Raw genomic sequence first — 27,853 nt, forward strand, 5'->3', positions numbered from 1 at the left:
TGTGGTGGTGGTGTAGGGTCTCTGCAACAGTAGGAAAACAGCTTTGCTAAGTGTCTGTCCCCCAGAAGGCACTTGACCTTCCCACCTTCCCCAGTGCAGGAGATTTAACAAGATGAACTCTCTTAAATGGTTTGCAGAGGAGAGGCAGATCCAGTAGAGCAAATCCCAGCTTCCTGATTACAAAGTGGCTTTTTCTAAGAGAAATTTACCCTATGGGAAATAGTGTAAATATCCCCTCTAAATGCACACACACACCCCCCTCCCTGCGTGCCCCTGACCACAAACTGAAAACCCCTGTTCAGACCCAGTGCCTGCCCTCTCACAGCCCCATCTCCTGGGTACCCTTCCTCCTGGACTCCTGTCCACACCCTCCTTATTCTGAAGGCATCCCTCCCCCAGGCCATTCCCAGCTCTTTCCCTGGAGCATCCCTCCTCCCAGTTTTCCTCCATGACCTTCCTTCATGTCCCATTTGCCATTTGACCTGTCTCTGCCCAAGCTTCCTTTCCATATATGTCTCACCCACCCCCCCAGAAACTCACTTTCTTGCTCCTTCTTCCTAGGGAGCAATTCTGCCCTGTGCCCTTCACCGCTGACTTATTCCCACCTATAAATGATGCTTATCACATTCCTAAAAGGAGCAGAGGAAGAAGCCAACAAGCCTATGGGACTTGGGTGGGCCCGAGGGGTAACAGATCTCTATACAGATAGACATCCTTCCGAAGCCTTAGGGTTGGGACAGGTGCTGCAGGTGGGGGGAGAGGGACTGGAGCAAGAAGGAGGTATAGAAAGCATGCCTGATGAGGTGAGATGCTGAGCTGGTTTGGGTATTCTGCTCGCAGCAGCATGCAAAATCCCATTATGGCTTTACTATGGTGAGTTTAATACACTGAACCCTTCGTTGCTCCAGCTGCCCCTGCCAGGCATCTCTGAAATTCACAGCAACAGGTTTTCAATCTCTTAGCAATTCCCAGCTCACAGGAGCAGCCTGCCTGCTCAGGGGAGGGGAGAGGAAATACGCAGCAGCTCCAAAACCTGCCTAGAGGACAGAGGCTTTCTTCTTCTCCTTCCTTCCCCACAGCAAAGACCCCATGGGTTTGCTAAGGGTTACCAGAGCCCCATGGTTTCACCTGCAGCTCTGGGTGTTCGCTGCTCAGGCCAACAAGCCCGGCTCTGGAGGGGGGAGGGTTGCCCACAGCATAACAGTGTAGCTGGGTAGTATCCCACAGCTAAAGGGCTGGAGGTTTTTCAGAAGTGGGTTGAGCTGTGGGCTGTGCAAATGTAGGGATTTGACATGAAAATGGTAGCCTTACTTTCTCTTAATCAGACTGAATGATGTGGGATCTTTTAGCAGCATGCTGAATGCTTTCTTTAACTTTCTGATTCTTGATTTGCCTCAGGGTGCGTGCTGTAGCTGCTTCCTTGATGAATTTAGGAAACAGGCATGAGGAAGTATCATGGAGGAATCTGTGGCAAAGCTGGGAATCGTGGACGTGTCTGTGGGAAAGCTGGGAAGAGACTGTATCTTTCCCTGTAGCAAGATAAACATTGGCTTTTCCTTAAAAAAAAAAACCCAAAAGAGTACTTCTGTGTGTGACTGCAAAGGACGAAGCAGAGCTTCACGTGGTGCATAGATGTTTTGGTCAGGTGCTGGGAAACACAGGAGGGCAGGCATTTGGGAGAAGATCTGAGTGTAAGAGCATGCCTTACAGCAGGAGCAGAGGTGTCTGATGAAAGGAGTGCATGGAAATGATGCAAACTCTCACAATTTTATCTTAAGCATGATGATATTTAATATTTTCCTTAAAGCCCCAGCACCTGGAGTCAGTGGAATCAAATGACAATTTTAATTCTCATACCAAATACAAAAAAGGAAGGAGGGAAGTGTGTTTCTGTCTCTTCTCCAGAGGGACAAAATATCCTCAAAATATAACTAGGCAGGTGTCCCTTACACATTCAGATAAAATCTTGTGATTTTTTTAAAGTCCAGTTTTATGTTTGGGGAAGTTGTGATATTTTGGTCTAGCTTGGGAAAGATGAGATGTGGTCAAATGGTAAATGGGTATAAGAAGGTACTGTAGTGGAAAAGGAATGTGTGTGTATGTGCATGTGTTCATAGAATCATAGAATGGTTTGGGTTGGAAGGGACCTTAAAGATCATCTAGTCCAACCCCCCTGCCGTGGGCAGGGACACCTTCCACTAGATCAGTTTGCTCAAAGCCCCGTCCAGCCTGACCTTGAACACTTCCAGCGATGGGGCATCCACAGCTTCTCTGGGCAACCAGTTCCAGTGTCTCACCATCCTCATCATAAAAAATTTCTTCCTTATGTCCAATCTAAATCTGCCCTCTTTCAATTTAAAATAGTTGCCCCTTGTCCTGTCACTACAAGCCCTGGCAACCCCTTTAAGTATTGAAAGGCCACAATAAGGTCTCCTTGGAGCCTTCTCTTCTCCAGACTAAACAACCCCAACTCTCTGAGCCTTTCTTCATAGGAGAGGTGTTCCAGCCCTATGATCATTTTCATGACCCTTCTCTGGACCCGCTCTAACAAGTCCATGTCTTTCTTGTACTGGGGACCCCAGAACTGGGTACAGTACTCCAGGTGGGGTCTCATGAGAGTGGAGTAGAGGGAGAGAATCACCTCCCTCAACCTGCTGGCCATGCTTCTTTTTATGCAGCCCAGGATATGATTTGCTTTCTGGGCTGCAAGCTCACATTACCGGCTCATGTCCACCTTTTCATCCACCAGTATCCCCAGGTCCTTCCCTGCAGTGTGGCGCTCAATCCATTCATCACCCAGTCTGTACTGATATTAAGGACTGCCCCAACTCAGGTATAGGACCTTGCACTTGGCCATGTTGAACTTCACGATGCTCACATGGGCCCACTTCTCAAGCCTGTCAAGGTCCCTCTGGATGGCATCCCTTTCCATTAGTGTATCAACTGCACCACTCATCTGGGTGTCATCCGCAAACTTGCTGAGGGTACACTCAATCCCACTATCTATGTCATTAATGAAGATATTAAATAATATTGGTCCCAGGACAGGGACACCACTCGTTACTGGTTGTCTACCATTGTTTGACTACTGGTTGTCTACACACACCAATGTGTTGTCTAACATTACATGAATTTTAACTGTATCAGAGCAAAGGCATCACAGTATGGGCACCAAGCCCTCACCTCACCATGTGAGGTGAAGCTGTGCATGTCTGGGGTTTAGGGTGGGCTGGAATTTCCAGGAACCTCTGGGTGCACTTCTTCCCCGCAGCACATGGCTCTGAGCTGCTTGCTCCCCCTGCCCCTTCCCACTGCCTCCCTTGAAGTCCCTCTAGCCTCTTTGTGCATGAAGCACACTTTCTCCTGCTGAATGCCCTCTGGAGAGGAGGCCAAGCAGCTCATTAGCTCCTGGATATTGAAATCACAGCTCCAGAGCACAGTGGTGCAGCTGGCAAGGAAAGTCAAGGGCTGCAGCAAGGAAAACAGAGTTCTGCAGAACAGAGCCCTTGTACACTGTGATAATGATTTCAGGCTTGCCAGCCCTCCCTTCTCTTCCTTCCCCTGATACCTTGTTGTTTATTCTGGGTCTATTATTGGCTCCCATTTTTGTATTTTCCTAGTCCTGTATTGGCTTAGGGCCAAGCATAACCACATGAGAGGAAGGGGATATCTGTGGTGCAAATTCGGAGGATCTTCTCCCACCCTGCCACCAAAAGCCACAGATCCTATCTGTGCAGAAAGTGAAAATGTGGCCTTCATTGTGCAGAGCTGTCTCTGTCCTTCTCCCTCCATTGAGGGCTGGTTCTGGAAGCCCTGCTGGAATTTGGGGTGGTTTTCCCAGTCAGAAGGCAGCAGGCAATGGGCAAATCACTGTTATCTGTGTCTCTTCTTTCTCAGGGAGGGCTGTGTATCTTTTTCATTTAGGTATTAACAGGCTTTTGGCAGTGCCTCCAGCACAAACCCAAGATGCAGGTGAGCAGCAGGAGCTGAAGAGTTTGGCTCAGGTTTAGCAACTCACTTTCCACTGATAATAGGGGTTTTCCCAGAGCTCTGCCAAGGCAGATTGAGCTCCCAGAATGGAGTCTGTCCGGGGAGCAGGAGAGGTGGCATCGCTTGTCAGGAAAAGGGAAGAGGGGTTGAAGGTGAGAGGACAGTGGTGAGGGTACGGAGAGGGATGAGCAAAGCACAGAGGGCAGAAGGCACCGTGGGAAAGAGAGGCCAGGGACAGAGGTGAGGTGAAGGGATTAGAGCAGGGGAGGAAGTAAAGGGGGAGAATGGCAGATTCTGGAAAGGAGCATAAATATGGGCAAAGTTGAGAAGCGTCACAATCCTGATGATGCCAAAAAGTCCAAATATTAATATTTCTTGAGGAAATAAAATACTAGCTTTCTTTACTCTTTATGCCATGTTGGAGGAAGGGTCAATTACAAGCTCCAAGAAATTCCTGACTATTACATGACGCTTCAAACTGTTGCAGGAGTTTATATCTCTCCCTTTTTTTTCCTCTCCCATGTTGCAATAGAAGATAAATGAGAGAGCAAAAATAAAAAAAAGAACAAGCTCAAACTCAGTCATGGGTTAAGTTTGTTAATATATCAGACTATTTCAAGGTGTCTCTCCCCAACCAGTCCATTTTAAAACCTCAGTTTTTCCTCCCCCGAAAAAAGATTCAATAACATTTTCCAGTGGTTCCTGTGCCTCCCATGTGTGGCAGGATGGTTATACCTTTTGGGCCTTTTGCCCCAGTGGGAGATCTGTGAACCCCAAAGGAGGCTCTGGTTTAACTGTGAATGTGATTCCAATCAGATGGGGCTTCACTGTCACTCAGGAACTTGCTGACTAGCAATAAATATTCATAGAACTGATTAGACATTAATTGCACAAATCACCACCTCTTCAGCCAACCCCAGGAACCTTGTTGCCACCCACCATAGTTAAAGAGGCAGCAGAAAATGTCTTTTCTGTAGGTGCCTTAAGGTCAGCCTAGTACCTCAGAAGGAAGAGGGGACTGTTGAATGCCTCACCTTGCAATGGCCCTTAACATAGCCACCACAGTCCTTCCCCAAATTCTGTCCCAGGTGAAGGGCTGTGTTCCCCCTAGTGTAGCCCTCATGGGGCAGGAGTCCTATGGTCTCTGTAGACCTCACTGCAGTCTGTCCTGCCTCCTCCCCACATATCGCTTGCTGTCCAAGCCCACAAGGACTGCTCTTCCCTGCTCCCTTGTGATCTCTGTTCTTCCCTTACAGACTGTTTTGCCAGAGTCCTTCAGCAAGGAGAGGCATTGGGCTGGGATGCATGTGGACTGTGTGTGTACCTGTGCATGCGCAGATGTGCTTGGGTATGTGTGACTATGAGTGTGCACAACAGCACACACACGTCTATACCTGTGTTTGTACTCACATGCAGAAAGGGACATGTAACCCCACTTATTCAGCAAGGTAGAGGAGCAAAGACATCCTGTGCTAGCAGGGCATACGGTCCTCTCCCTGCACATGCTGTGCCCTTGGGGGCCCAGATCTGATGACCACCTTGCACCATCTCCACTCTCTCCCTGAAGCGTTGGGCTGGCAGGTCTAGCGACACTGCTCTTCAACCCCACGGAAAGAGGAGAGCTGTTGAGATACAGAGTGCCCCTTGGTGGTGTGACACAGTGGCTGCGGTAAAGGTTGCAGGCTGTTCAAGGGATATCTTACCTTGTTCCTGACGTTTGTGCCACCCCTGCTCTGGAGCTGAGGTGAAAGCCATGTTCTTGACACTACAAGCCCTTCTTCATCAACTACCCACACAAGACCCAGACCCCTCCACCCTCCCCGACTCTTTCCTTGTGGTCTCCTCAGTCCCACCATACACAGCCTCCTTGCAGTTAGCCCAATAGCATCAGCCTTCAGGAGCAAACTGATGTCTGTACACAGGCTCACACACACAGGAGTGTGATAACCTGGGACAGGCCACATTCATCCTCATTGCAGGGCTGCGGCAGGATTGGAAATGGCGTGGTGAGATGAGACTGCTACACGTCCCTGTCGCAGGCACTTAGAGCAGAGCCACTGCAGATGTGACAGCAATGACACTCCAAGAAACCCTGGTCAGGTCTCAACCCTGGTCTTCTTGGGCTTCCTCCAGCCCCTCAGACTGGCCCTCTGTCAGGCTGAAGACAGGACAAGTGAGCCAGAGCACGGCACAGCAGAGAGGCCATGGTGACTTTGAGAGCCATCCTGCCCTTTAGCTTTGTGCTCTGGACTTTCTGTGTAAAACGCATTTTCAAAGAAAGTTTTAAGAGGGGGGAATTGCAGCAAGGAGTCCCCCACCCTCAGGTAATGAGTCGCTTTCCAGCCACCAAACATAAGGGATGGGAGACAGGAAGAACTGCTCCTGTTGGCCCCACAAATCTGACTGCACTGTTCAAACCAGCTCCAATACAGCGGGGCTGTGCTCCTTTCCATACAGGTGACTGATCCCAGCGAGTATGAGGATTGGCTCCCATCCCTCTGAGGCCCTTGTAAGAGCCTTCTGTTCCTCCAGGTTTATAGGACAAGCTGGCAAACCTGTTGACCCCTCTTGGTGGCAATCCCTGCACTGCTGTGGAGGGGTGAGGTGTGGGGGCTCACACGGCATATCACAGAGCGAGTTGAAAGGCTGGCAGTCCCACTCCAGATAACCCTGTTTAGCTACCAGAACAGAGCTGATTGATTTTCCGTCTGCGCTGAAGGGTGTGTGACACACAGCTGAGCAGTTTCACGCCTGCCAGGAATGGACCGTATCTCAAATGGGTGCTCCCACCCCACCACTGAGCACCACTCCTGGCCAACTCGCTTGCAGAGTCTTGCCTTCCCACAGGCCTCCATTTGCCATGAGCTCCCATCACCAAGGGCATTCACCCCCTGGAAAAAGACAGGTTCAACTCATGCCCTTTGATCGGCTCTGAATCCATAATTCAGTCCAGTCTGTCTCCGTTCGTACACTGCCCTTCCCCTCCACCTCCCAGAGTTTTTCTCTACCCTTTGCTAGATACCTAAGCTGCACTGAATGAGACTGCTGGCTCTCCTCACAGCTGCTCCATCTCTGTCACTGCAAACAATTTCTAGAAAGCTTTTTCAGAATGTATTAGCCTTCCAAAAAGGATAAACGGGGGACAGGAGGAAGGAAAGAAGGGAGGAGGAGGCAGGATGCAGTGATGTGGTCTGTTCCACACATCTGCAGTATTCTCCTCCCAGCCCTTTCATTAAAATAGATGGACATTTATTATGAAAATGAATTACTGGGTGTGCGCAGGAGTCCTTAGGCAGGCAGGGAATAAGTGTCAGTCTTCTGCGTGTATGCCTGTGTGAGCCACATATGCTGCCTATGACGAGAAGGAGGAACACATCTACCAGATAGCAATCTGTCGGATTTAGTACCTGAAGGGCTCTGTGTGTGTCTGTGTGTCTGTGTGTACGCAGTCAGGTGTGTGGTGCTGCAGTTGCCCTCAGCAAAGGGAATGTGTGATGGTGGCCAGCAATACATGCCCTGGTGGTGCCATTCTAGTTGCACAAGTCGTGCCCATCATAAATTTGTAAGGGCTCCAAGCACGGCTGTCAAAGCACACGGCTATGAGTGGATGGTCAAATTTTATAGATCTGTCCTGAGGCACCCTGGCCAATACCAAATGCATTGGTATTCAGCAGGCATGAGGTCAGGGATACCACTCGGAGAGCGCACATGTTGCATTGCTGGTGGGCAACATCAGGCACCATTGTGTTCACAGCACTGAGGAGATTAGGCATGGTACAGCAAGGAGTTTGGAAACAAATTTTCTGTGCTGGAGCCAAGGAAAGGCAATGGAAACCAAAACTTACTGTCTCCTTACCTCAGTCTCTAGGAGAGAGGAAACCTGGTCCATCTCCTCCTGACTCTTGTGGTTAGTTTGATGGATGGAAATTAAACAATTGCCTGCCTCTGTGCATTTTTTGCCTCTCACAAGTTGTTCTTCCCACCTGGTGCCCACTAGGAATAATTCTGCTCTGCAATGCATGGGTATCTGGGGGAAGAAGGGAGGGGAAGGGACAGCAGCCTGAAGAGAATTGCAAGGATTTGGGATGAGGAGGGAATGGGAAGAGCTTGATAGACCCTGCTGTCATAAGAATGATCCAGGTAAACTCTAGGGAGGGCTTAGCATGGATTCCCTCACCCAAGACCAGATTGTGGGTAGAAGAGAGACTCCAGGCTACATTTTGTCACACAGAGCATGAGCCTGAGAGGCACTAGAACAGATATTTCTCACACAAATCCTAGGCTCTGGGGCATCTTTCACCAACCAAGTGTATATTTATATTTCTCTTAAATATATTGGAGATGTTGCCAAGTTAAGGAGCCATATTCTGACTTCTCCTCCCACCGCTGGACACGACTCTGCCTCCCTGCATTGAACCCAAAGCAAAGTGAATGTGTGTGTGAGCAGATGTGCTCTAGAGCAGTGGGCAGCAAACTCACTCCGTATCACATCAGTGACAAAGAGATTCAATGCAGGAGACATTTGCAGGCGCAAGCAGAAGAAAACCTTCACGTTCCTTCTCCGGGGTAAGCGCGTGCTTCAACTCCAAGATACACTCCCTGCCTCTTGAAATTAATTCAACATTCCTGTGGCTTGGGCAAAAATAACTGGAATGAATAATCGGGCTGTGCTGGCCCTGCTGCAGATTGCCTGGTAGATAGAGCCCTCTGCAGGAAGAAAAAAGGCAAGAGACTGAGACAGCACCAGTCTTTACTAGAAGAGACCCGAAAGGTAACAGATGAAATAGCAATAGCTTAACACATCCTTTAACCCTGCAGGTGTAATTGTCTCTAGCGAGGCCCTGGTATTTGCCTCCCTGCTGTTCCCAGCTCACAGTGTTACAGCTCCCTGCCCCTTTCCTCTTGTCCCATTAACTACTCCTGCCTCCCACGCTGCCCAACCGCTGCCTGCTTCTGCCACGCGCTCAGCCTGCCTGCATTTTGGGTGCAGTGCAGAGCTGCGGTGGTGCTCAGGCTGCTTTGCTAGGCACGGGAACATGACACTCTTATCTCACATCCTCTGCCTTTATCACTAAAACGATCATGTTACCCTGAGTTTTGGGCTTGTTTCAAGCACTTTTATTTCCTTTTTTACACAACAGACAAAAAAACCCAGACTCCCGATGAAACCAGTATGTGAAGATGGGAATGCCCCCCTCTCTGCATGTGTATGCATGCTCGTGTGTGGAGTGTGTATGCACCTCCAATTTTTCATGCGTTCCGGCTGCAGGCCTTTCACATACAAAGCCCAGACCTCTGGGGTGGTACAAGGAAGCAACCTTTGTTGGGGAGCCATCAGCCAGGAGGAGAGCTAGTGTCTGGGTTTCTTCCCTAGGGAGACCTGTGGTGGTCCCTGAGTCTCAAACCAGAGAGACAAAAGACCCAGAGCCGCTTCCCTGGTCCCACAGCCTCTCTACACTCAGTTACCCCTTATCTTCCCATCCAACATCTTTAACTTTCTAAACCCTATGACTCAGTTACAGAGCAGGGCCTTCCCAGGATTACAGCCCTCATGGCTATAGGAAGAGGTAGAGAGGGCTCTCTTCTGAACAGAGGGCTTCTTATCTTCCCTTGGCTCCTGGTTTCACAGTGAGGTCTTAAATATCAGTGGCTCCTTCTCCACAACCACTACACATCTCTTCATGGAAGAGAGACCACTGGGGCTTTTCTGCTCTGCAACCGACTGGACCATGCTTGGCTGCTCTGAGAACATCTACATGGTTCCTCACAGAAAAATACCCAGGCCTGGTTTGATGGCAGGAGGGGCTGGAGACATTCTGGAGACGTTCTTGTCTCCTCTCAGATCCTGTCCTACATGCCTGGGCCTATATGGGAGAACCCAAAGGCCAGCTGCTGTTGAGCCTTTACGTTTGGACATGGGAAACGCCATGCCCACGGTTCTGACAGTCCTCAGTGGATTGCACCCTGCGCCTCTGCCTTCAGTTGGGAAAGGGAAGAAGCAAATCTGGCAAGTTGTCCTGTCAGTCATCTTCCTGCCAAGTGGGAGGCAGAGGGAACCGATGCTCCCACATTTCTTCACTGGAAGAGCCCAGCATGGGAGGGAAGCTGTCCAACAACTACATCTTCCTGCTGCCAGTGACCAGGTCAGGGCTCAGTTTTTGCTGGCAATCTTTTTCTTACGGGCAGAGACCAGATCATAGAAAGGATCCTGTGTGATGCTGGTCCTGGAAATAAGAGGAAATGGGAGCAAAAGTAAGAGATTTAATGCTGGAGACCAGCACAGGCAACCTAACTGAACTTGCACAGAGACACCACTCACCAAAATGTAGGACTGGAGATCAGCAGAGAATTTAGCTGTGGCTAGAGATTCTCCAGAATGGACCTTGAAACGCTTTGAAGTCAAGAGGTACCACAGTTGCTAGACTGCAAACATTTCTTTCCACCCCCTTTTTCAAGCTCTAGTAGCCAAATAAACTGCGTGACCATTTGTCTCTGGGGCTGAACAAGGGCAAGCTCAGGCCTCCAGTTCTGGTCTCCTCACCTTATTGCCTCAATCCACTCATCACGTTCTGCTGGTGTGGCTGCTGAGATCTTGTAGGACTGATGCTTGCCTTCAACCACCTTCCCATCCCCATCTGTTTTGCAGGCTTTGATTTTCTGCCCTTTGCAGTTGGGATTGAAGAGCTCAAAGCAGTTCTGTCAGGGAATAAAATGGAGCAGTAGGGGAGGACAGGGTGGACCAAGGAGACTATGCCACCTTCAACCATGGCTGACAGGCTCAGAGAGCTTCCAAAGGGGAGGAGAGCATTCTGTCTCTGAAATGCAACAGAGCCTTTCCTTCCCCACCCCAAGAATCCCCCTATGAGTTAGATCTCCAGGCCACCCCTCTTAGGTAAATACACCCCTCCTGTGAAGGACTTGACACTAAAACAGGCTTTATGGAAAGATGGAGCATCAACAGTTATCAGAAAACACCTTCTGTCACTCTGCTCCACTCATTAAGATCTCCCCCCCCCCCCCCCCTTTTAAGTAGATGCAACATCCTCTCTTCTGCCTGCCCCCACACAGATAGAAGGCACTTTTCCCAGAGTCATGACACATCAAAGAGTGAGTATCCACAAAAGATGCACAGACAAAGAGTGTCACTTCCTGGGCAAGTTTCCTAATGCCACAGCACTGCCTGGTCTACATGTGCTGTAACTCATTATGGAGAGTCCTGGGGAGAGAAATTGAACCCACAACTCCTGGTGCAAAATTAGTAGGGAGTCAGCTGTGTGCACTCATCTCTGTCCCCCCTACACACACACTCACACACACACATGAAAGCATACAATACGGCCAGCCAAAGGACAGCTCTCTGTTCACACCAGATCTTCCCTGGTAAAATACAATCATGTTTAGATACCATCAAGTTTAGATGGGGGGGACAAGGCAGTTTGGAAAGGCACCTTTCCTCTGAGATGCATGGTAAGAGTAGGCTGTGTGCACCCTCTCTTCCCTCTGAGCGCCTGAGAGACTGCGTTGGCAGAGTACCAAGCAATGGAGACTTACTGGCTTTTTGGGATCATCCACCTTCCGGACTGATAGGTTCTCCAGGGGGATAATGCCCAGAGGCTCTTTGTCCTGAAGGCGAGGAAACATGAATTAGCACCCAACATGCTCCCCACATCTATGTCACTATTTAGAGCCTCTCCGATTTCGCAGACGTGTGCCTTTGTGGGGGTGACAAGGGCAGTGTATGCCTGGGGAGACCCCCTCCATTGACACAATGGGGAGCTTAGTTAACAGGAGATCACAGCAATAGCTGCAGTGCCCAGCTTCTCTCAAGACCAGAGCCGAGGAAAGAGCATAGGAGAGAAGGGAGGTCTGAGTCCAGTCTGGGAGCACAGGGTAGAAGGCAAGAGTTGCCCCCCTACCCTCTGCTCCTCCCTGGCCCCTCAGAGGCTCATAACCACCCAGGACACAGTTTCCCAACGCGGAGTTAAGCCTTTACCGTGGTATATTCAAAGTAGTACAGGCAGTTATCGGTCAGAATGAACCAACGGCGTTTCCAGGTTTTCACACGTCCTCCTAAAGGCAGTGAGGGTCAAAAGCCGTTAGTCACACATTTCGCTGTCCTTCCCGTCCCTGCCCCCCAAGCTGCAGACATGCACACACAGGCACACGTACCCTCCCAGCTCTCCCTGTAGATCACCCCCAAGGCAGCGGCACTGCTGCTCACCCCTGACGTGATGCCATATGGTGGACACGCACACACAGGGAGCCAATTTTGCTCTGATGGGGCTGGGAATGGGTAGGGGTGAGGGATATCTTTTGGAGTCCCTTTTTGAGCAGACAGAGCCTGCAGGAGCTGGGAGGAGAGAGCAGGCGGCTGGTTCCAACAGCAGGGGTCAGCCTCATCCCACCGCAGCAGACGGGAGGGAAGGACAGCGGAGATGCTGGTGGGTTCCTGGGGGAGATTTGTGGTGGGAGGCAGGCAGGCGGGGAATTCAGAGGAGCTAGGGGAATCCTGCTCCTTACCTAGTTTCAGGAGCCAGCCCTCACGGTTAGGGTTGAAGAAAGTATGTGTGAGGTCGTTGCCATCATCCTCTGGTATGGAGAATGGCTCGTTCTTTATGCTCTCAAACAGGTTCTGCACCAGGGCGTTGGTGAGGGAAAGAGAAAGACAGACAGACCGATTTCTGACAAAGCTTGTACACAACTCTCCTAGGTCCATCTGGTTCATCGCTCTGTTTCCACAGGGGCAGGAGGGTGAATGGGGAGGGGAGCAGGCAGTGAGCACTGGGGGTACAACAGTCTACACCTCACAGGGTCTCAAGGGGGATCACCAGCTCTTTTCTGCATTCTGTGTCAAAGAGACGAGACCCAGTTTGGAAAGTCACAGACACAAAAGTGTGCACCCATATCAAGAGTGCCTGCAGTGACCAAAGCCAGCATGTCACACGAGTGCTGCCGTGGGTAGTACTAAGGCACTGGACACACACACACACGACACGGCAGAGACTGCAGCCCCATTTAGGCCCTGGGTTAGTGGTGCCAAACTCTCTGCTGAGAACTTGTATGTAGAGACCAACACACACATCTACATGACCACAAGGAGGTACATTTCATAGAACTAAGGCTTTTGCACTGAGGGACACGGTGTGACATTCAGCAGAGTCACAAGGAGACAGGTTACTAGCTTTCAAGGGATACAAAAATGTTGCTCACATCATTGGATTTGCCATAATTTATTACGCAAATCCCAAGCCAAGAAAAAAAATGAGACTACAGGCTCCTGCAACTTCCCTCAAATTGCCTGAAAGAAATTACACGCTGGAGAAAAATCTAAAGCCTTTTACCCTGAGGGGATGCTGCTCAGCAAACCCAAGTGTGGGATGTAGGCAGCATCTTTGACACAAGACACAAGTTATTCTACCCAGGTTGGTTGGGTGAAACCAGACACATGTAGGCAGGCTGCCCACCTCTGCCTTGCCTCATAGGGCAGGTCCTATGCCTGCTGAGCCTTTGCGAAAACGGTAGCTCCAGCTTTGCTAATGGATGCGTCCCCTGTCTCTGTCTCCCCCACTCTGCATCTTCATCCTCTGGGATCAGAGACACCATGGACCTGCTGAGAGCTTTACACATGCTGGAAGAGATGCTGGAAGAGACCGTGACACTCATTTGGGGCTTGTTGGTTTTACTCACTCAAAGATATATCCTGCTGTAAGAGAGGTCAGGCACTGGTGTTCTGAATGATGTGAACACTGGAGTCAGCTGAGACATTTAGGTACGAACAAGGGAAAGGGATTCATAATCTGTGCCACGGTGACATTGTCTCTCACACAGAGAGACACGCAAGAAACAGACCATCCCCCTGGGGGCTAGGACTTTCAAAGCTGGCCAAAAGAGTCTGGTGCCCCGCTACCTCCCTACAGAGGTGGGTGCCCCATTCACACAGCCTCATACCTACACAACACACAGCCGCCCGCAGCTCATGTCTTCCTCTCTCACACGGTTACAGGATCTGTTCCTCTCTCACATGGACACACTTAAAAGCACAAACTTTCTTAAACCGATACTGCTATTCCCTGAATGTCTCCAGCCCTGTCTCTTTTGCTCCATGTCCTCAACCAACAAGCACGTGTGCAGCCCCTCTCCAAAGCAGTTTCCATGTTTTCCAGCTTTGCTTTTGTACATACTGCCCTCTTCCCTCGCGCAGCTCTTCGCCTTGTATGGCAGAAGGTCAGTAGGCCTGTATTGTACTGAGACCTGTGGACCTTTGCTTCTCAGTGGACCCAAAGCCAGAGAGAAAAGAGGGACTGATGAGAAAATGAGAGGTCTTCTTACCTTTAAGAGCTCTTCTGGCAGGTCCCCTCCGTTGTCAATGCCTCTGTTGATGGATACAAACCTTTCAAAGGGGGGTTTGTCTTTCACATTGGGGTTGTGCAGGCTGGTGTTAAGCATGATGATAGAGAAGGAGAGTATATAACAGGTATCTGGCAACAAGAAAGAAAACCAGGATGGGTGGCACTTGTCTTAGAGGGCAGATCAAGCCACACCCTAACAGGTGGCTTCATTTCCAGTCACTGGAGAACAGTACCATCCTCTCAGCTGCAGGAGGAAAAGGGATATGTCCCCTCTGCTAGGAGAAAGAGGGACAGAGTTGATCTCCTATGATGGAGGTGATTCCATCCCCTCAGGGTAATGGGGCAAGTTGGGTAGATGTGGTCTGATAATGGCTCCGCCAGCAGGAAAGTTTCTACAGACCCATGTCTGTCAGCGCTACCCTTGCTGCGATGAGGTCTACCTCATGTGGGGCTGGGAGCACTTTTCAAGTCTATTGCCCATGGGGATGGACTGGAGCACAGCAGCAAAAGGAGGACTGAAGTCCCTCAGCCTATTGAAAAGCTTCACAGGAACTGGGCTGCCTCCTTCAGCTTAAGGGGAAACATCCACACTTCCAAGTGATGCCCTCTGTGCTTTGTGAATGGAGAAGGAAGGTTCCTCTCTCTAACAAACGGTGGTGCTCAGCTTTACAGTCTGCCTTGTCCCCATAACTACCTGTGGACTGGAATACTCCTGGGTTACACTTGCAGTACCAGTTGGCAAAGGCCTCCATCATCCGGTCAATCTTCTGCGCTTCCCCAGGCAGCCGGAAACTCCATAGGAACTGTCTATCAGGAGCAGCATGCCAGAGAGTTAGTCAGATTGGGTGCAAGGGACATTTATCTCTTCCCTCGAACCCATGGGACACCATGAAAATAAAAGAAGTCATGCCATCACACTGGGGAGAGAACACAGTGCATGAAGCAGGATCTCTGCTTCTCTCTCTAGAAATTACTTGGGCTCATCAGCCTCAAACACCCTAAAAACAGGAAGCAGAACTAAGCATCCTGGAAATCATGGCTCCTCTTCCCTAATGAGTGCCCTGCAATGAAGCAGAGACCTCAAGAGAAAGAGTCCTGCCAGGAAGCTGGCCTATAAGAAAACGAGATGCCCTAAGACAGAGTCACTTTGTCACTGGTGGAACGAGCACTGTGGACAGATGTGTTTCCTGGTGCAAAAAATAACTTGCCCCATCCCCCCAGCCACTGAAGCCACAGTGACACTTTGCTTTTCCCATCTTCTCTGCACATGGCCAGTCCAGTCAAGAGGCCATGAAAGAGTTCCCCCAGAAAAAGGTGTTAACACCTCACAAAGCAACAGTCTTGGAGCCAACATGTGCAGCAGGGCCTTGGGAAGCCCCATTTCAGCCCAGTAGGGCTTCACAACCTTCCTGGGTGGTAAGACCCAGTGGCTGAGCAGGTTGCTGCTCCATCCCCTGTGTCCTGCATGCTCACTCACCTCAGTGCCTGCACCAGGTTGAGGTTGGCAAACTGGTGACATGCCACAAAGGCTTGGAGGATCTGAATGTTTGTGGGGTCCCTGGGAGAGGATAGAGGAAAAAGTCAGAAAAAAGCTTTGACCTTGCTCAGTTTGTATGCCCTTTGGTGTGACAACATGCACCGGGCTCCATCCCAGCCTCCACTTCCCCTCTGACCAACAAGAAGCCAAGATGCACGCTCTTGTCTGGGAAGACTGAGCCCATTACAGGCAGGAGGAAAGGTAGCCCATACAGCCAGCCTTAGCCACACTGCAAAGCCCCCTCCCAGGGTGTACTGCCCACCCAGCCCACTGCAGTTTGAGGTATGTTCAGTCTTGGCACCTGACTGAGGTCTGCCAGGGGTCATCTAAAATGGTAGTTGAGAGGGGCCGGGCAGGAGAGGGCCTCCAAGGGCTTCCTCATCCTGGCTGTGTTGCTCACCTCCCACCCAGGTAATCGCCAATGGCTGTCTTGTTCAGGCCTTCACCCTTGTGGAGGAATTTGGCGATCTCCTGCAGGTCTGAGGACAATACCTGGTGCTCAATCAGGTACTGGATCCCCTGGGGGAGGAGAAGCAAGACAGTGAAGACAGCTCTGTGGGCTGATGAGAAACTAGGACCCCAACACCCTGATATTAGCCCTCCTTGGCTTTGATAATGTTGGCTCCTCTGTTACTCCCCAGCCCCTTTATGGGAGACCTCAGCCATGTTCCCACCCTTATTCCATCCTTCTTCATCCACCATGGTGGGTCAGTCCCACTTCCATTTCATCCTAAGATCTGGATAAATGTTTCACTGGGATGGAAACTCAAGCAAACAAAAAAGGGCAATGTAGCTTGAAAGTCCAAAAAGGCAAAGTCAAAATAGTTCATTTTAACATTTTCAATCAAAATATCTTAGTGTACTGTTCCTAAATGTCATTTTTTCCGAATTAACTTTACTTAAAGAAAAAAAGTTTGTTTAAAAGAAGACACAATAAAGAAGGTACTCAGACAAAAATATGGGCTTGAGACAACTTAAAATTATTTTTTCCTAAATTTTCTTCTATGCCACAGAACAGAGAATTCTGCAATCTTTTCAGCTCCATCCTCCCCAGCCAATAAGGATGGAATATGGTTTTTAAGGAATATAGAGGGTCTGAGTTGGGCTGTGCAAAGAGTCAACATCCTATTTTAGAGGGAATTTCATGATTTTCAAAGTCACAGAAAGTTGAAGCTTTGTTCAGATTCTTAACAATATCTCAAAACACTGCAACTCTCCAGACCACATTGCAATTCTTCTCACAAAATACAATAAAGGAATGAAAATTGTTTTAGATCCATCAAAATGTTCTACTTCAACAGAATCAATTCACTTTGCCTTGTAATATATAAGAAACTATTTCTAAAATGCCCCAAAGAAAAAGCAGTTTCAAAAGAAGAAATTGAAATGTGTGAGATTTTTCCACAGTATTTTCCTTTCTTTTTCCCCAGACAGAATTTTGGTAAGATCAATTTAATTTTGCAAAGCATTGTGGTGATGATGGGGCTCCATTTTCCAGAAGAAAATGTTTCTCCCAAAAGGTTTTGTTCAGCCAGATTCCTAACGCTTACCTCCTCTAGCCTCAGGAACTTGCCCTGAGATCTTGGAGATAGGAACTCATTTAAAGTATCAGCACTGCATGGATGAAGTGTAACCTTAGCAAGGAGGGGCAAAGAAAGTTCCTTGCATTGCAGCACCTCTCAGCCCATGGCATGTAGCAAAAGGGAAGCAATAAACAGAGATCTGCATAATATAGGCACATAGTATAACATTTCGACCAGGCTGATCGGCATTGAACTAATAAAGCTAAACTGGTTTGGGGTCAGAACTAGTTCAGGCATTTCTGCACAGTATGGCACAGTGCCACAGAGAGAGATGCCTCTGGGGCCTCAAAGCAAGGTCAGACAGAAAGACAAAATGAAACCTGCTCTCACACAGGCTGTAAGTACTGATATCACTGCTCTGAAACAGCTCCCAGCGGCAGAGGGATGTCCAGGGGACTGGCAAGCGCTCCAGCTGTGGTGTGGACACTGGGGAAGGCATCTTGAGGGTCTCAGCAGGGCAGAGGGGGAGGCATGAAAAGTTGTCACGTAGACCAGCAGCCACCCAAGATGCTAGCTGTGGGGGTTAGCTGATGATGAGCAATCATTCAATCGCAGCTTGTGGTTTTCCTTACAGAGCTCAAAAAAATGGGCCACCAGTGCGGAGGAAGGAAGAAGAAACTGTCTTTCTCAAATCTTCTCTACTTAATCATGATGATTTTAGAGCTTTCTGCAGAGGGCTGAAGGCTGTGGAGTCTGGAGCCCACTGGTCAGAGTCCCAGAAAGTGGAAAACCTGGATTCACTCCACAGTCCAACCAGTACTACCAAAACCAAAACTACTTCCAAAATGACAGAGGCAGCTTGTCCTCTTTTGTTCTGAATGAGCCAAGGAACCTGACACACTCTCAAAACTTTTCACCACCTTCTTACTTCATCCTCCTCCATCACACTATGGCCAATTCTTAGCCTCTCACAGGCAAGAAGAGCTGGGCTGAAGGAGATTTGTCTCTCTTAACACATTGGCAGTGTTAAACCATCCTCCCTTTATTTCTCTTAGTTTTGGGTTGCATCTGATGGGATGGCCTATAGGCATGTTATGGGGGGAGGCAACACAGCTTGATTATATCAGAAGACCTTATTCAGGGAAAGGATGGAGGGTGCTACTAACTGCAGCCTTAGTGAGGTAGGAAAACAGCCCCACAGTCCCATGCCATAGCTCCTTCGACAAGGGTGGCTGCAAGTGGACCAGCAGCCAAGAGAAGCTCTTCCTCCCAGCTTTCTTCTCATAGATGGAATGAACAAATCCTACCTTTGCAGGGTCCATGTTGAATTTCTTTCGGCCCAGGGACAGAAGTTTATCCCTCTGTGACAGTTTGCTGCAAACATGAAGAAGAAGGAAAGTCAAACTTAAAGGGCCATGTTTCAATTCACTCACAAGGTAACTCAGATATCTCAAGGACAGGTATCTGACTATCCAGGAAAAAAGAGAAATCTCAGAGGAGAGAAGGGTATTCTTGGCCTCCTTTCCCTGTCCTTGTTGTGATCCAAGTCCCATTGCTGTTTTTGTTTTCTCAACATCAAGAGAGAGACTTTGTAAACAAAGGAATACCCATCTTGTGCCACTTGCCTGGTCTGCTCCCCAGGATTATTGTCTGCCTCTTGCCTCTCCTCTGCATTTTGGAAGCACTCAATCTCTGCAAACACTTCAGCAATCTCTTCTTTCAGCTTCTGCAAAAGACATATCAGAAGGATGAAGGCAATGGAGGGAAAAACAGCAGACACATACAGAGCATGTCTGTCTTCTTCCCTCAACCATAGGAAAAGGACAGGTCAGATGGTCATGACCAGCCAAGGATGTCTATGAAATAGGCACTGCTCTGGCGTGACCCTGCTGGATTCCAGATGAAAACAATGGGAGAGAGGGGCAGAAGGCTGTTCTTATGTCTGTTGTCAATCAAGGCTGGAAAATCAGGCTTAGCCAGTGTGGAGAGTGTCAGAGAACTCACCCCAGTGTTGATTTCAGTTCCTCAAACAATGTCAGATGTGAGATGCCTTCCATCATGCCCATTTCCTTACAGCATTTACTTTGCATAGCCCTGCTACACATCCAGGAAAGGGGAAGTGGAACCAGTAAGTGTGAGGTCAACATGAACCTGAAGTGGCCACATTGTAAAACACAGAGTTTTTAACGTACCTATCATTCAAATACCATTGAGCAGATACCTGTCTTTAGGTGGAGAAAGAAGAGAGGAGGAGTAAAAGAAGAGTAATCACTGCCAAATTTTAAAAAATCAATTGTAGAATTCAGTTTCCTTTAGGCCCATGATGGACCATGGCCTTCGTGGCTGGATATTCTGCGTTACCAAGGAAATGAAGATGTCTCTATCTCCTTGCTTCCATCCTGCAGTTATGGTCCTCCTCAGACCCAGAGTGCATCACAGCTCTCTTCCAGGAATCACTCAAATTATTCCCCATGCAAACCAGAATAAGCAGGGGAAGAAGGGTCATTTTATGACAGATCTTGCCTCAACAAAGAGTGAGGATGTGGCCGCAGTATGCACCCAGATAGTGAAACTGATGTTCTCCAATATCCCATAATTTGAAAGAGCTTCTGGATTTCAGTTTTGCTCTGGCCTTCATTCTGTTGTGCTTCATCAGTCTCCAGAGCTGGGAGTGTTCCTTACTAAGCTTTAGGTATTCCACAAATGTAACAAAGACGTGATCTTAGCTCCTGAATTTCAAATGATTATCAGTTTTTTTATTTTACTCACTGCTGTCTTTTGGCAGTGTAACCAGCAAGTCTAGACCCATCCTCTCCCCTCCTCCCTCTCCCCCCACCAGGCATCAAGCCTGAGAAGTAATAGGTAGTTTGGCTTAATCCTTTACTCTACGCAAGGAATTATTGCACCTATTCCCCAGGCATCTGGACATCTTCACATTGTGGGAAAATCAGTGCAAGTCCAATGATTCTGTGCAATAAGCTCTCTCAAATGGGAGACCACATTCCATGGTGTGGGAGGCAGGACAGAATAGAAAGTGTATGGCACCATGCATGACTGCAATGCAATATTACTGACTGGTTTTGAATCTGTCACTTTGAGACATTTTAGGAGTCAGTGGAGACATGTTTGGGTCTGCTAAAAGAAAAGAAAAAAAGCAAGTTCAACCACGGAAACTTGTGTGGAAGGTCCTGCCATCACACGTCTCTAAAGAGACAGGATCCTTCATGGAGGACTTGTTAGAGGTCCACAAACCAAACAAAAGTTTGATAAATACAGGGAGATGCAGCAGGTAACTAGGACTGATATGTCATTAGCAGGTAATCGGTAATTAAAAAGAATCATAAACACTGAGCCAGATCCCTGCCAGTATGACTTAGTAAAGTCATACTCATTTCCTTAATCCTAAATATGGAATCCCAGCTCATCCCTGCTAATGAGCTGACCAGCATTTCTCAAATATCCCATTAGGGTAGTTGATGACTCCTGCAGCAGAGAGTACCACAGGTTGGATGTACACTGGTGGCAAATATGCCAGGAGAGCCTAAAGTTCAGAATTTAAGTTGGATCATGCCAGAGCAAATGTCTCCTGCGCAGGAGCACTTCTGCATGGCCTGGACTGTTATGTGAAGACACTCCTTGGTGAAGACAGTTTTGAGAAGGCTGGGCAGACAGGAGGAACAGGATGGTCCTTACCTTAATGTCCTCCAAAAGCTCCTGTCTGTGCTGCTTGATTGTCTCTATTTCAGCCTCTTCAGCCTCACTCAAGTCAGTTGACCCTGGAAGAACAAAGATGCCTGTGAGGATAGTACTGGGGCCAACATATCACAGGAAAAGCTGCCTCTACCTCTCAGCACCTATCCTCTCCTAGGGTCATGCCACAGCAACTCTGATTTCTGTGTTTCAGCATCTATGTTCCCTGCTGTTGCAGCCACTGCACCTCAGCTTTGATCTGCAAATGGTTCTCAGTCCAGAGCAAGCAGCGCAGACCCATATACCCCTCCTAGCAGCCAGCCGCTGTGCTGGTAGCCCTCTCATCTAACCCTGCAGCAACGCACCCTGCCTACTCAACTGATTTTGCTCGCCATGAGCACAATGAAGAGGTCTTACCAAATGCTCTTTGGTGGTTTTTACGTCAGTCATCTTTATGTGCTGAAAAGCTGTGACCTGAATACTTCATCTACATCCAAACCTCCCATGAAGAGCCACTGGCTTCATGGGCTGATCCACCACAGCTAGAGTCAGAAACGGCTTAAGAAAGAGAAGCGAGGTTTTTCAAGTCTGAGGGCAGGATCTGGGGGGATGAAAGCCTTGCTGAAGAAGGAGCATCTGTGTTGTGAAGAAGGAGGTGTTGTTCTGTGGATTACAGACAATGCAGAAATACAAGCAGGCTTCCTTGTAATGTACAGGAAGTTAAACAGATACCAGCAGAGCCAAGGTGACCACAAAATGATTCATAAAAGACCTAGAAGAGTTGAGGTGACAGCACTGCTGCTAAATATAATCCAGGTGAAGCACAGCCTCTTCAGCAAGGAGAAAGAGGAGGCTGCAGTCCTAGAGAGGCAAAGCAGATGGTGAGCCCCAGGAAAAAACAGGGGGCTCACACAAGGCTGAGAGCACTGGAGCTCCTGGGAGGTCACTGCAGAACTTGCAGACAGGGTCCTTGCTGCACCTAAACACTGTGAGACAAAGCTTCCCCAGGCAGCCAGGTCAGGTCACTGGATGCCCTGCTCCACTGTTTCATAAGCTAAAATCCCCTGGGCCTCCTGTCTTCCTGGAAAAAGAGGAAGTGGCGCCAGTTGCCTTGGAAATTCTCTTAGTGTGGATCTCACATGCAAAACAACAGCTATAAATATGAGTGGGGGAAAAAGGGGAAGGAACTGGCCAAGACAGAAGGAAAAGGGGACAAGGGCAGTCATCTCAGAGCCCATATGCTTCTTTCCTGTCACAGCCACAACAGCTCAGACAGACCTGTCTTCCCCGATCCTAAACTTTCCCCCATCCTCCCGGCTGGTTGGGTTTCCATGTGCTAAGTCTGTCCTATTACTTTTCTCAGGCTGCAGCCTCTCTCCTCACGCTGTTTTCAAGCATTGCATTCCCTGGGGAGAGGCTGCTGAGCCTCTGGGACGAAAGCACTGGGCAAGGAGCCAGCACGAAGCCAGGTCTGGGAAGGACCCAGGTCCCCTCCCAGCTCTGAAAGCAGCCCTCGTGAAGAGTTGAAAGAAGCTGACTGATTGCTGAAGCCGGTCAAGAGGGGAGGAAAACCAGTGGCATCCAGCAGCTCGCAACAGCCAAATCTGTATGTAAGGGGAAAACAAACAAACAAGCCAGCAAACAAGCAAGCAAGCAAACAAACAAAAAGAAACAACAACAAAGAACCCCATGCAGTGGCTTTGCTGGTTGTTAGGCGGGTTGCTGACTTCCCCTTGAATGTCAGCCCTGCGCCTGTGAGCGGTGCCTGGGTCTTTCAGCTTACTTTATGCCTCCCACCATTCTGATGGCTGCAGGAGATGAGGCCAGCCTCTTGGTCTCCCCAGCTTTATCTCTCTTACCCCTACGGGAGCTGATAATTGTGGGATCACTGGGATGATTCCTTGACAAATTACCACTAAGACCCTTTGTCCTGTATTTGTTTCCACAAAAGCACCGTATCAGGACATACCTGAGGAATCCCCCCTTCCCCCACCCCATCAGCAAAGTCTGTGGTGTGGCTGGTTGCTTTGCTTCAGTTGTTCTGTGTCTATTGAAGCAGCCTATAGCACCTCAAAGAGACATGAGGCTCCCAGAGGACACCATCTCACCCACATGACCCCCACTGAGACCGTAAATAACTCAGTCCCCCTTTCTCCTGAACATCTCAAAACCCCAACTCCCAAGTGATTTACCTGTCCAGTTTGTCAGAATAAGAAAAGTGTGGGAAGGACTGTGCGTGTGGGGAGGGCAAGGGAGAAAAAGCATACAAATCATGGAGAAGGGGAGGGAATCAAGGGATAAAAAGCCAGGAAAGGGTGACATACTAAGGAAAAAAATGGATGGATCAAACTTTCAGAGCAATTTAGACTGAGCTGTAGACAGGGTCCTTGTAAGGCTTCCTAAGTTTCTTAAACAGCTTAAGTCCCTGATTGCCTTGGAAAATAATTCCAAGGTCAGCGCCTGCATGTTACTCTGCTTCCCTAACAGAAGGCCTAATGCTCTGCTCAAGGCTGTTTTGAGGCCGTTCATCAATGTTATTGCACACATTGGGGTCTACAGTTAGGGGAAGTGAACACAAAAGGTTTGTTTGGGGAACTGTCCACAGAAAGGCAGCGAATGCAGCAGAGGCAGCTGGGCAAGCAGCAGATGCGATACTGAGAGCAGGCTGCTTTGCCTTTTCTTCCCTCTCCACGCTGAGAATGAGCCGAGCCAGCAGGAGAGGGACAGTTCAAGTGAAGCATCACCTGGCTCGCTCCAGACGCTTGCAATGGCAGGGGGAATTCATCCCTGCACCAGGAGACTGAGGAATGGCTTCAGCCTCATCAAAGTCCTCAGTACAACCAAGTTCCACTTCCCTCTAGGGCTAGGTCAGGACACAGATGAAGCATAACCCTGGTCAGGGTTCTCTGCACAGGGGGAAATTTCACCCCGATGAAGAACACCCCACGAAAACACCCGCACGTTTCAGGGGGATGCTGTCAGCCAAACCAACGCTGAAGTCTTCCAGTTCAGACACAAGACAAAAAACTGGCTATTATCCTCTCCAGAAGGGACATGAAGTTGCTGCTTGGAATTTATTTTCGGAGAGCAAATGCTGAAAGGAAAGCACATCAGCATCACATTTGTGGGGCTTACACCTGCTCTTGAGATTGTTTCCCCACTCTCAGGGCAGACCCAGACAGAAAGACCTGCCAGTTCTTCATGAATTGCCCAGGCTTGTATTTTTAGTGCTGTCACTCAAAACAGGACAGAGACTTCAATTCCAGTTGTGGTGACTTACACCCTCAGCCTCCCCATCTGGAGGGCAGATCGGAGTTACCCAAAAGTCTGGGTATTCATGTGGCCAGCAAAGAGTACTGTGTTTGCTGGTCTCATTTCCCATTGCAAAGGGCTGTGCAGAGCCGTCCAGGTGCTAAGTGAGGCTTTCAGTCCCAAGCAAAAGTGTATGAACCGGAAGATAGCTTTTGGAGCACAGAGATAAGTAGGAAGTGACTACCCAGGAAAGCTGGAAGGATGGACTGCAGAAACAGTAGGGGAAGGTTATGAAGAATGATTGCATCTGTAGCACTGTTACAGACCATCCACGCGCTACCCACCCACAGCATAACAGCAGAGGTTCAGCTGGCCCATTTGCTAGGCAATGTAGGGCTCTGAGTGTGGCTGCTAAAGGGTTTGGGCACCTCCACCCATGGCAACAAACAAGCAGAGCAACCTGATGGGCACCTTTTGCCTGGATGAGGCTGTCTGGTGGAAGAATTTCACCTGAAATTCCTTTTCTTTTTTGATATGGCTTCTGTGCCATCTCCAGCACAGACCACCACCTCCCCAGCCAGGTACCAGGCTGGTATCAGGCAGATAACAGGAAGCCTTCCAGCTCCTTAATTCCGCCCAGCCCAATCTGTCTCCCTCCTGCACCCACTCCACAGTTCTCTTCCAGCTTGTGTAAGAAGAAATTCAACATGGACCTCACTCACCTTATATTTGCACATTCCAGCTGTGGGGGGAAAGGTGTGAAGAAGAAGTTATGTTGTCTCCTGGTCCCCTTATCCCACATGACAACTTCCAGCAATCAGGATAGCTTCCAGCCACTTTTGCCTATGGCTCTCACCCCACACATTCTAGCACATGATACCATGGTACCAGTCTGGACTCCCATGTTTCACACACCAAGATTTGGCATACTGGCTCTATAGCCTCACCCAAACAGTTGCTAGAGGGTCCTGAAGGAAGCTGGAAGAGGACATCCACTGCAGGGACAGCAGCCTCCCCACAGACATAGGTCTCATCTGCACGCAGTTGTGGCAGACAGGTACCTAACAAGACCATTGCATCTCCAGGTAGCAGTGACTCCAGGAAAAGGTGTATGTGCACCTCTGACCTTCAGGAAAATCATGCCACAACTGAGGAACTTTAAACACATCCAGTGCTCTAAAGCTCACTGGAAAACTGCATCTGGTGGCAGCCTTGGCTCCCAAGGTAGAGCAGCATCAAACAAACTCACTTTCCCACCCAGCTGTGAAGTGACAGGCTGGGACTGAGCAAGGACATCAGTCAGAACCAGCACATCTCTTCAGGCATTGCCTGTCTCCAGGCTCTGCCTCTAGCCAGAGCTGAGCAAACCCCGCATTGTCCCTGAGCAGGATCTCATTGTGCTGTTGCAGTGTGTAACTTTTAAGACATAATTAACTCAGTAACACATAACTTGAGTGAATGACTATGTCAGACCATCAGTTGTGAGAGCCTCTGTTTCTGTGGAAAGCACACCCCCAAATAAGTAGCAAAATATAAGGTACCCCCCCCCCCCCCGCCCAGCTTGCCCTCCAGAAGCTTAGTCCACAGTTGCTTTCAGGTGGTGAGGGCTGGGTGATCTGAAGAGACCCACCTTCACCAACATTCATAGCCAGATGCTGGCAAGAGCTCAGCTTGCATAGGTCCCACCAATTTCCCTGATGAGCAAGGCTGGTATGCGGTTTGAGTGTGCCCTTTCCTTGGCTACCCACCTAGGAGCTAAAAGGTGCAGAACACTTGTTGAAACTGGGCAGTGCTTTTTCCCTTCACTCTGTGCTCTATATCCTATACGCAAAAGCCTGTGAGGACAGGGAGTCAGACACAGCAGGGCCATTGCAAGATGATCCCTTTTCTTCCTGGCCCTTGTTCAGCCTATTCCCGTTCAGCTCTCCCTGTTTGCTGCCTTTGCACAGACACGCACTCAGAGCTTCCTCAGCCAGAGACTAGAAATATTCTGTCTGGCAGCATGCCTTTCCTTGCTGAACCCCAACCACTTTATCCAGTACCTGCCAAAGTAGGAAATAAAACCTCAGATCTCTCTCGGTTCCTCAGATGTGGCTTATCTCCTCCCACCCACATCTGCCTTTTGAGATTATTTCAGGACCAGGCAGGCCCACCTGCAGGTCACTTGGACTTGGTAGAACCCTAATACAGTCATTTACCTTTAACACAGACATAAGCAACAGAGGACCCAGTACCAAAAGCCTTGCAAGCATGTTGCACTGGCATACCCAACTGCGTGAGAGGCTCTGCAAAGGCAAATCAGCTCCTGGGGGCTGTAGGGAAACACCACTGAGGAGCTTGCAAGCCATGCCAGAGTAGCACGAAGAGAAGCCAAAGCCTAGAGGTGCTCATCCCAAGTGTCACATATACCTTTCATACCCCTGAGTCAGTTCCCAGCTCAGCTCAGGATCACCAGCACAAGGGATCACAGCAGCAGACACTCTCAGCACAAAGGCCATTCAGATCAGTGGGAAAATTTCTCCTGGTGTGAAAAGAGTTTGCTTATGGGAGAGCAAGTAAAAAGAAAACCATGCCTAATGCTGAAAGCTGACAAGAAATTAACTGCACCACCAGGGATCTTCCACCATCTCATTCCTCCAGCCACCAGACACAGCATCCACTCTAGCTGCTGGGATTTCATGGTGTGCTCTGCTCCGTCAAAATGAGCGCACAGCTCTCACAGAAAACAAGGCAAAAGACGGCCAAGGCTTACCAGCAGGACAAAAGTCCATCCTGAAGAGCACAATATCTTTTCAACAAAAGTGTTGTTCCTCCTTGCCTTCTGCCTGTTCAGATGCTTCACAGAACTGAAACAACTTGGAGCCAGTGACCAAGATAGTAGCAGCATTAGGGGGGGCGGGTTGCCTGTGACTCCTCCCTTCCTCTCCTCGTCCCTCCGACTACATCTCATGAGCTTGCATCAGTGAAGGAAACTGTATGTGCATACCGCTATGAGCTAACAGGGGCTCCTTGGCTACTTCTGAAATGTAAATCCACAAATCCATTTCCATCCCAGCAGTTTTTTGGGGAATCTCTGAGTGCACATCTCTGTTTGAGGGGACTGAAATGAGCAGTGAGAGGCTGATAGTACTTTGGGCTCTTGTCTGAGATACTCTGAGGAGAGAGGGGGGAAAAAAGGAAGCTCTTCATTCAGAAAACCCATCTGATTTGGGAAGTGGTTTCATTTTAAAGGAAAAATTCTTCCTGTGTTAATTCTGCAGAATGGGAGGGGGGGGGATGAACACTCCAAAATTGGAGGATGGTTGATGGAGGGGAGAAGAGAGTCTTTTTCTTCTTTTCCCTCCCTCACTGCCCACTAAGTTACTTGTACTCTAAGTCTTGCTCCTTTTTTTTCCACTAACAAACCGTTTTTCTTGGGAAGCTGTCCTGGTTTCAGCTGAGATAGAGTTAATTTTCTTTATAGTGGCTGGTATGGGGCTATGTTTTGGGTTTGTGCTGAAAACAGTGTTGAT

The 27,853-nt window shown here is 49.0% G+C and overlaps 1 protein-coding gene across 1 annotated transcript; it reads right to left on the reverse strand.

The window, feature by feature from the left end:
• Nucleotides 1-9,075: 9,075 nt before the first annotated feature.
• Nucleotides 9,076-27,197, reverse strand: CYTH4 (cytohesin 4). The gene is made up of 13 exons (XM_072869738.1): nucleotides 27,094-27,197; nucleotides 21,093-21,175; nucleotides 19,025-19,125; nucleotides 18,707-18,773; nucleotides 16,277-16,395; nucleotides 15,817-15,897; nucleotides 15,034-15,146; nucleotides 14,320-14,468; nucleotides 12,511-12,622; nucleotides 11,984-12,060; nucleotides 11,542-11,613; nucleotides 10,532-10,686; nucleotides 9,076-10,214 (listed from the first exon to the last, which is right to left on the reverse strand). Exons 1-13 carry the CDS (start codon nucleotides 27,110-27,112, stop codon nucleotides 10,142-10,144), a joined length of 1,221 nt encoding a protein of 406 aa, XP_072725839.1. The 5' UTR covers nucleotides 27,113-27,197; the 3' UTR covers nucleotides 9,076-10,141.
• Between the last annotated feature and the right edge of the window lie 656 nt (nucleotides 27,198-27,853).

This window comes from Ciconia boyciana, chromosome 1 (assembly GCF_034638445.1).
Source record: "Ciconia boyciana chromosome 1, ASM3463844v1, whole genome shotgun sequence".
In the NCBI taxonomy this organism is placed as follows: Eukaryota; Metazoa; Chordata; class Aves; order Ciconiiformes; family Ciconiidae; genus Ciconia; species Ciconia boyciana.

Coding starts and splice junctions, on each gene's coding strand:
- CYTH4 (XM_072869738.1), bottom strand. Junction 19,126..21,092: donor AGCTTTTGGAGGACATTAAG/GTAAGGACCATC, acceptor TGTCTTTTGCAG/AAGCTGAAAGAAGAGATTGC. Junction 11,614..11,983: donor ACTACTTTGAATATACCACG/GTAAAGGCTTAA, acceptor CCTCGCCTTCAG/GACAAAGAGCCTCTGGGCAT.